Consider the following 8628-nt stretch of genomic DNA (forward strand, 5'->3'; position numbering starts at 1 on the left):
GAGCAAATAGTTTCATTCTTTCCATCACAGAGACGTGGAGGCATAGGAACAGCCCTGCGATATCAGGACCAAGAGGTCATTCTCCTCTAGCATCCCGGCCAGACAGAAGCCTCTGGGAAACCCATCCATATGAGTCAACACTGCTTGAACCCAGTACTCTGATATACTGCCTCTGGCTCTGGAGGTTCCATTTTGCCATTGTGGCAAACAGAAATGGACAGACCATGAATTTGCCTTTGAGGCACTGAGTGTGTTCTGCTTCTCTCAGTGTGCCTATAATCGTCTTTATCTAAAATGAGATCATGTGGCGAGAAGATTGCCCTTAGCTCTTTGGAGACCAGATGAAATTCAGACTGCTTACTCCTTCGAAAGCAGGATACAGGCGGCGGAAGTCACCGTAGTTAGCGAAAGGACTGGAGGAGCCGAAGTTTTTCTGCAGCCACTCCTTGCTGTTGGATACGGCAAACGTGCAAGCGGTTCCTGCAGAGGATATTATGGGAATGGAAGCGTTGAGGCAGCTGGCGGAACGTTTGGGCCCCCAAATAAATCACAACTTAGTGCCTGTTAGACCACGGCATTCTCTCTCTTCTCTGAATGAAGATTTGCCAAACAGATGATGATGATGATGATGATGATGAAGAAGAAGAAGAAGAAGAAGAAGGAGGAGGAGGAGGAGTTTGGATTTATATCCCCCCTTTCTCTCCTGCAGGAGACTCAAAGGGGCTGACAATCTCCTTGCCCTTCCCCCCTCACAACAAACACCCTGTGAGGTAGGTGAGGCTGAGAGAGCTCCGAGAAGCTGTGACTAGCCCAAGGTCACCCAGCAGGTGTGTGTGGGAGTGCACAGGCTAATCTAAATTCCCCAGATAAGCCTCCACAGTTCAGGTGGCAGAGCTGGGAATCAAACCCAGTTCCTCCAGATTAGATACATGAGCTCTTAACCTCCTACGCCACTGCAGGCAGTGGGATTTTGGAACAACGACAGAATGGAACAACAGAATGGAACTAAAACTCAGGTTTCAATTAGCACTTTTCCCTCTGTAGAAATAGAAAACCCACCAAAAAAAATCACTCACCTTCTTTCTCCAGCTGCCGGGTCAGAAAAGCCAAGCGGGATTTGAAGAGGGCCTTCTTGGTGTCCAAATCTAACTCAGAATCCACATGACTTATTCCCTCGTAGCTGCAAAAGGAACAAATGCATCGGAGCCTGTCAAAAGCTACAGGGTGTAATCCTGCATCTCGTCTTTTTACAAACCACTCCCCCTTCTTCATGGCATTCACCTCTGGCAAGGTTTTTGCTGCCTCCAGATGCGTGGCACCTTGTTTTCTTAAACCTAACCCACTCGAATCTCCAGGAAATCCCCAGCCCAGAGTTGGCAACCTCAGGGTCAGAGGCCACCATCCTCCCTAGATGGGAATGCTAGATTCCCAAGTTCAGACCCTCCGTAGTCAAAGTTCCGGGGGCAGAGCACCTGCTCAGGTATCTTAGCAGCTCCATAGCGGAGGATCCGGTGCTCCTTCCCAGCTGGAGAAGCCGGCCACCCTGGTCCTTTGAAGCCACACACTCAAAGTCACAGAAGGGCTTACTAAAAACAGGTCAATTTTTTCTCTGTGTTTGACTCTCCCTCCTGCCCCATTCAGCCCTGCAGCACGCTTACATGTCTTGGAAGTCAGCACAGCCTATTTGGGTTGGAATAAGCTCCAGCATCTCTGCATCCATGTCGGGCAGGAACGCCTTCAGCTTCATCTGGAAGAGGTCTTTCAAGGAAGGTGAGCAGAGATCAGGGAAGCTCTGGTTCACCTTCCTCAGAACGGTCTCCAGCATCAGACGTGAGGCTTCGCGCTCTGGGTTCAGGGGGAAAGCCACCAGTTGACCCAAGAAGGCCTCCAGGTAACGGGCATCCTTGCCAAGGAGGACTCGAGTGACAACTCTGGTCAGGTTGACGTTGGAGAGGACGCCGGCGGTGGCTGTCATTTCAGCAACTTGGGAGGGCGTCATGTATTCCAAAGCACCACCTTCGGCCTCGGTGAGAAAGGCAGACTAGAAATGAAATGAAAGGGTAGAGAATGCAGAAGCAAGCCCGCAATGGCCCAGGGAACTCCTAAGGAAAAGGATTCCTCGTTTGTTCCCCGCTTTGCGGGCATGCTGAGAAGAGTGCCTCTGAGCCTTGACAGAAGGCCACCTGGGAAAAACACACATTAAAGAATCTACGGCCAAAGTGCTTCTGAACTGGCGGGATTTGTTTTAATAGGGCTTTTTTTAATGACAGGAAGGGGTCCCATCTTTTAGAAGAAGAGGAGGAGGAGTTCGGATTTTCTCTCCTGTAAAGAGACTCAAAGTGGCTTACAAGCTCCTTTCCCTTCCTTTCCCCACAACAGACACCTTGTGAGGCAGGTGGGACTGAGAGAGTCCTGAGAGAACTGTGACTAGCCCAAGTTCACCCAACAGGAATGTAGGAGTGCAGAAACACACCTGGTGAACCAGATTCTGCCGCTCAGGTGGAGGAGTGGGGAATCAAACCCAGTTCTCCAGATTAGAATCCACCTTCTCTTAACCACTACACCACACTGGCTCATAACATAGCACAGGAGCCACGTCCAACATCTGCAAGAGCTTGTGGCCGGCGTGGATGACTTTCCAGAGTCACAAAGTTTGTTTTCTTTCTTACCCCGTCAGAAGCGCCCCAGGCTTTCAGGAGATCTCCATAGGAGACAAAACGGAGAAAACGCCTCCAGTTGTTCAGTATCCACTCTTGGGGAGTACTCTTCTGACACGCTAAAGCAACACGGGAAAAAAGCTCAGCTATTCGAAGCATCGTACGGAACCATTGGGCTGAGAACTCTTTATTGCAAAAATGTATGAATATTGTAAAGAGCAAAATAACAAGCCCTACTCCTAACCCACCCTCAATACTAGAGTATGGGGATACGGTCTGTTTTGCTCTATATCTCAAAATTATTTTAATATGCCTAATATTCCCCTATGGGGCAGGGCTGTGCAGATAGGAAAATGCATCAGAACTTCCAAAGGAACTTCTCCATTCTGTACTTACCGTGTTTGGCAAGGAATCTTCCAATCCAGCTGACCACCGTCTGCCTCGTGCTATTGTCCATTTCCAAGCTCCTGCTGTCTAGGGCTTGGATACTAGTGGTGAAAGATGCAAGAAGGAAATAATCAGAAACGCAGACGTTGCAAATCCTTTGGGCCTACATATTTTTTAGGCAGGCTTGACATTTCCTTCCCCCTCCTCTATTTCAAAAACAGAGTCAATGCAAGAAGGAACAAAAAGAGAACTCCCATTTAATTTACTAAGTCTGCCTTTTGCAGCGCAGATCTAGGTCACCCAACAACATGGGATATTTTGAAAAGGCAGGAGGGGAGAAGATAAGAATAAGAGTTTGGATTTATATCTCCCCTTTCTCTCCTATAAGGAGTCTCAAAGTGGCTTACGAATTCCTTCCCTTCCTCTCCCCACAACAGACACCTTGTGAGGCAGGTGGGGCTGAGAGAGTTCAGAGAGAACTGTGACTGGCCCAAGGTCACCCAGCAGGCTTCATGCGTAGGAGTGAGGAACCAAATCTGTTTCTCCAAATTAGAGGCCCGGAGTGGGGAATCAAAGCCGGTTCTCCAGATTAGAGTCCACCTGCTTTTGACCACTACAACATTCTTCTATTTTGCAAGATGCTAGATTTACAGGGGTCTGCAACCTGCGGCTCTCCAGATGTTCATGGACTACGAATCCCATCAGCCCCTGCCAGCATGGCCAATTCGCCCTGTGCTAGAACTACAGTGTCTTAACCACTACCGTGTCTTAACCATTGGTACGTACACTACAGCGAAGCCGTCACAAGTGATTGGAAGTTGCGTCAGGCAGTCAAGGACATTGGTGCTGATGCCTGTCAGGTAGGGGTACAACAACTCTTGAAGCCAGGCAGAGAGGAAGCCAGCGTTCTGGACCCGAGGATCTGTTTTGAGTTTTTCCCATACTGCGTTCAGCATGAAGGCTTTAGATGTTTCTGGGATTAGATCTTGGGGGATCTTAAAACAAAGAAAAGAAAGAGAAACAGTGGCTGTTGGTGAAATTCCAGCATCACAGATAATGGGGCAAAGCATTTTAGGAATGTTCCAAACCTATCCCTGTATTTCTCCCCACCCGCAACCCGGCACACATTCGGCACAGAACATCCAAATCATGGTTGCTCTTCGCACATGTGTATTGTCAGGAGTATCAGGCCCACTGGAGCAACCGTGCATCATGTTCACACCAGTATGCATGGAAGGCCTCAGGGTTTTTCTTATGTATGTAAAAGCACAGACTAGGGCACACGTCAAAATAACTCCTGTGCATTGCATGTGCTTTTAGGTTAATTACGCTTCCCAATGCAAGATATAACATCAATACACGCCTCACTCACTGTTGTACATCACTGGTTTAACTACAACAGTTTGCTAATTCAGTTTGGTTTGCTACAACAGTTTGACGGCAAAAAGTACAATCTCGCTGTGCAATTGCAGATTCCCTTGATGTGTTTCTTCCCAGATTCCACTGGCCAGACTTTGCAAGAACCAAGAGACAGTGCCTGACCTTTGAGGTGATCTCGGACAGAGCAGACTGCAAGGTGCCTTGGTCCACTAGGCCAAACAACCGCAAGAATGACTCTTGATCCAGCTGGGCTTTGGCATCTGTGGTGTGGCACCGGAGAATCGTGGACAGCTGGCTCGAGGTCAGGTTGGAGACCTGTGACACAAGCAAAGTTTTACCAGGAGTTGTTTTTGCCAGCGAGGTAAATAAGCATCGGCTTTTATTTCAAAGATTCTGACCCTGTGCTTCTCAGAACCTGCCTGGGGCAGCTAAAATCATAAAACAACACACAACTCAATGTAAAAATTTAAAAAATACAACAACTAGATTAATTCAGCAAGCAAAAATATCAGCCATAACAACTGTCATTGGTATTTTAAAGCAGCCGGTAAAACCTGGAGGATAAATTCAGCATCGATTTCCTACATGTGAAATTAACTTTGCAAGAGCTGAGGTTCTATGCAAGGTGTTTGATGCTCAGCACTTAGATCAAGGTAAAACTTTGCTGAACCTCAGCTATTGAGTAATTGACTTGAGGTACCAAGTAGCTGACCTACCCTCCATTTCTTGGAAAGGCAGAAACTGATATTACTTACCAATCCACAAGCGTATTGCGGAAGTGTAAAGTTGCATATTTCACTGTCTTCAAGGGTAGAGTTTAGATTTGCACTGAAAGCGGGGGGGAAAATAGTATTATTGACAGCCAATTCAGGAGCATCTGCCTTAGCCTGTAGCCAGTGAAAAAAAATAATAGGTTAAAGCTTCTAATTTTCAGAAGGCGACCAGTCTGCTTGGGTCTGCCTCTCTTTCCAACAAATATTGAGAATAATTTCCTTTGGTACCTACCTGGGGACAAAGGAGCAATAATCTGATGCTGAGGAAACAAAAGAAAACCCAAGTCAGCTTTCTGGAGGCAGAGGTCTCTCAAAACATCTGCTATCTGATCCTCTCAAGTAGAGAAATATGCCAAGGGACCTTCTAAGCAGAGTTTCAACCACTCACCTTGAAGGATCCAACAGCAAATATGAAGAAAACGAGGAAGAAGAAGAAGAAGAAGAAAAAGAAGAAGAGTTGGATTTATATCCCCCTTTTTTCTCCTGTATGGAGACTCAAAGGAGCTATCTCCTTTCCCTTCCCCCCAGCCCCACAACTAACACCCTGTGAGGTGGGTGCGGCTGAGAGAGCTCCGAAGAACTGGGACTAGCCCAAGGTCACCCAGCTGGCATGTGTTGGAGTGCACAAGCTAATCTGGTTCACCAGATCAGCCTCCACAACTCAAGCGGCAGAGTGGGAAATCAAACCCGGTTCTCCAGATTAGAGTGCACCTGCTCTTAACCACTACGCCACTGCTGCTCTCATGGGCCACAATCCAATGCAGAATTCAACACACTCAGCTCAACTGATCCAGCTCCAATTGTATTAGTAAGAAGAGAGGTTACTTACAAAAAAAAATTTACTTACAGATTGGGAATGACCGACACTGGTTAAAAAAAGAAGGAAAGAAAAAACAGTGATTAGAAAATTGAAGTGATTGTTCAAACATTGGCACAGATGGAAAACGGGGAGCAGAATCAGTTATTTTCAGTGCTCACAAATTCACTCTGCTTTGTCAGACATTCATTCAGTGCTTTATGCACACTAGTTGCTGTGGAATGCTCATTTCGTGCCTCTATACAGCAACTCTCACACACCCATCAACACTTCTCAATTCTTTCAGTTTGTAAAAGCCAACAGTCCCAAATATCGGATTTCAAATATCAAATGCCTTTTCCTTAACTCACCCGATTCAGACGTCCAGGAGAATTTGAATGGAGTCGGACAGCTTGCCCACTGGCTTCATCCCAGCCCCCTAAACATAAAATAGAATAGATCTTTTAATTTATAAACCGCCCTCCCCGAAAGGCTCAGTGCGCTTCACAACAAAATATATATCAATAACATAGCATATAACAGCAGTATCAAACAGTATTTCAAGTAACAATATCAATAATCAAACCATCATCAATATAACCTCATGGCATTACATAGCAGCAATATAACAACATCAGCACAGCAAGCTAATTCACAATATACACGGCAACAATAAACATAATACCAATAATCTATATATGTAAAAATCTAACAGTGTGTTTGTCCCTGATGGTCTCCCTCAGAAGCTGCTGGACGGATCGCCCCCAAATTTTCACAGGACGTCCCTCCCTGTTGCGGGCAGGTAATCGGACCTTCAAATCGCTGAAAGTCCATACCTGAGCCAGGTAAAATGTCTTTTTCCTGGAGCACCAGGCCATGAAGCTGCCTCTGTTTAACTGTCACCCTTAGAGTGTTTGTGCAGCCTGTCTGTCTGTGGCCTGAGGGCTTGGTATGAGGGCTTAGGATGTTTGCACAGATGGGCAGAGATGAGCAGTGGAAACAGTAAATAGGTAATACTGGTAGGTAATACGAGTGGAAGTGAAACACATACACATTTTGCCGTGTGAGACGTCAGGTGGGGTTCCCCCCCTCACACGCAGGTAACTTTCACTCTCTGTGCCTCACCCACTGCTACCACACAATACACATCCAGCTCATCCTCACATACCTCACTCTGCCCTCCCTCACATCCAACCACCACTTACCCACTTCCTCACCCATATTCACCACAGCTCTCTTTTACTAAAAGCGAGCTGGAGTTTGCCTTTTTCTTCTAAGAAAATCCGCGGGGTGGGGGCGAACCAACACTACCGGCTCCGCTTCTTTTGCACATGGCCCGTTAAAAACCCAGGGAGCTGGCCTCGATCTGAGTGCCTCACCACCCTGCCTCTGCTGCCTGACTGGGATAGCCTCCTTGCTCCAGTTCTGCCTTACCCAAGCCAGGACTGTGCGTGTCAACCAGCCCCATGGACAGCGGGATTTGCACTCTGGACAGTTCCACTGCGGAATGGGAAGGGTTACCTTATGCTAAAAACCAAGACAGCACCATATAATAATGTGCATTGAAAAGGGAAAGAGGGATTCCATTTGACCACCCCAAAAGGCTATGCTGGGGATTATTGGACCTGCATGGACATCTACGTGGGTTGCGGACTGTGATGAGAAGGACAATTGCCACAGCAACGCGTGGCCAGGCCCGCTAGTATCATATACAAATTGAAACATCAGAAAGCAAGAAAAGTCTTGTACATTTCAAAAAAAAAGATCACAAGTCATCGCCACATCTTGGGGCCGTGCGTTCCCTACATTGACAACGCTGCATTGTTGCATTTTCTTTGTCAGGCTGGAACATACTTCCATCTCAGCACCACCCAGGGCTTGAATGACCAGGAAGGGAGAAAAAAATCCCACTCTTTACGGAGTAGGATTTCCCTGCTGGTGCGCAGAGCGGATGGGGCCTTTGGTTAAGAACTCTTCAAACAACGGCCTTGTCAATTAAACTGAACAAGAAAATCTTTTGCATGAGAGTTGTGGTTTGGAAAACTCACCGAAAACAAGGATGATTGCGAGGATCGTAGTACAGCATGGGCTATCTCCTTTCTTCATTGCTGGTAGCTTTCCTGGGCAAAACCTCCTTTGCAGCCCTGCAAAGTAGTCCAAATGAATAAACACACACACACGCACCCTTGCCTGACCCCCATCTCTCCCATCCAATTTCCGCAAACACCCTACCGTCAAAATGCCATGAGGTCTGGAAGCGGGCGGTTGCAGAAGGAAGCAAATTACCAGTTCCTGGGGCACCCTCTTTTATACCCAGTTATCAAACCACAGGGAGGCAAGACAGCAAAACCCATACAGGTGTAGCAAAACAAAAGGAGAAGCCCTACCCTTCCTTTTGAGGAATCTTCAGGTGTTCAGTCATCGTGCGTGCCATTCAGGTGCCTCTTCCTCTGACCACAGCAAGGGGAAATGCCCGATTTTAAATTCACGCACGAGATGCAACGGAACAGAGCAGTTCACCTAAAATCAGGAAAGATATAACATAGCTGGTTGTGGTGGGTTTTCCGGGCTGCGTGGCCGTGGTCTGGTGGATCTTGTTCTTAACGTTTCACCTGCATCTGTGGCTGTCATCTTC

The 8628-nt window shown here is 47.2% G+C and overlaps 1 protein-coding gene across 1 annotated transcript in view; it reads right to left on the reverse strand.

The window, feature by feature from the left end:
- Nucleotides 1–8240, reverse strand: part of LOC125432197 — a 30745-nt gene extending 22505 nt beyond the window's left edge. Inside the window, exons 1-13 of the mRNA XM_048495633.1 lie at nucleotides 8226–8240; nucleotides 8042–8137; nucleotides 6365–6432; nucleotides 6045–6063; nucleotides 5430–5457; nucleotides 5180–5252; nucleotides 4587–4739; nucleotides 3831–4039; nucleotides 3054–3145; nucleotides 2670–2776; nucleotides 1659–2041; nucleotides 1077–1180; nucleotides 362–480 (exon numbers count right to left, since the gene is read on the reverse strand). Coding sequence (XP_048351590.1) covers nucleotides 362–480; nucleotides 1077–1180; nucleotides 1659–2041; nucleotides 2670–2776; nucleotides 3054–3145; nucleotides 3831–4039; nucleotides 4587–4739; nucleotides 5180–5252; nucleotides 5430–5457; nucleotides 6045–6063; nucleotides 6365–6432; nucleotides 8042–8099 — 1413 coding nt within the window. The 5' untranslated portion in view covers nucleotides 8100–8137; nucleotides 8226–8240. The remainder of the gene's footprint in view (nucleotides 1–361; nucleotides 481–1076; nucleotides 1181–1658; nucleotides 2042–2669; nucleotides 2777–3053; nucleotides 3146–3830; nucleotides 4040–4586; nucleotides 4740–5179; nucleotides 5253–5429; nucleotides 5458–6044; nucleotides 6064–6364; nucleotides 6433–8041; nucleotides 8138–8225) is intronic.
- Nucleotides 8241–8628: the final 388 nt, after the last annotated feature.

The sequence above is a fragment of the Sphaerodactylus townsendi genome, linkage group LG04, assembly GCF_021028975.2.
Source record: "Sphaerodactylus townsendi isolate TG3544 linkage group LG04, MPM_Stown_v2.3, whole genome shotgun sequence".
Taxonomy (NCBI): Eukaryota; Metazoa; Chordata; class Lepidosauria; order Squamata; family Sphaerodactylidae; genus Sphaerodactylus; species Sphaerodactylus townsendi.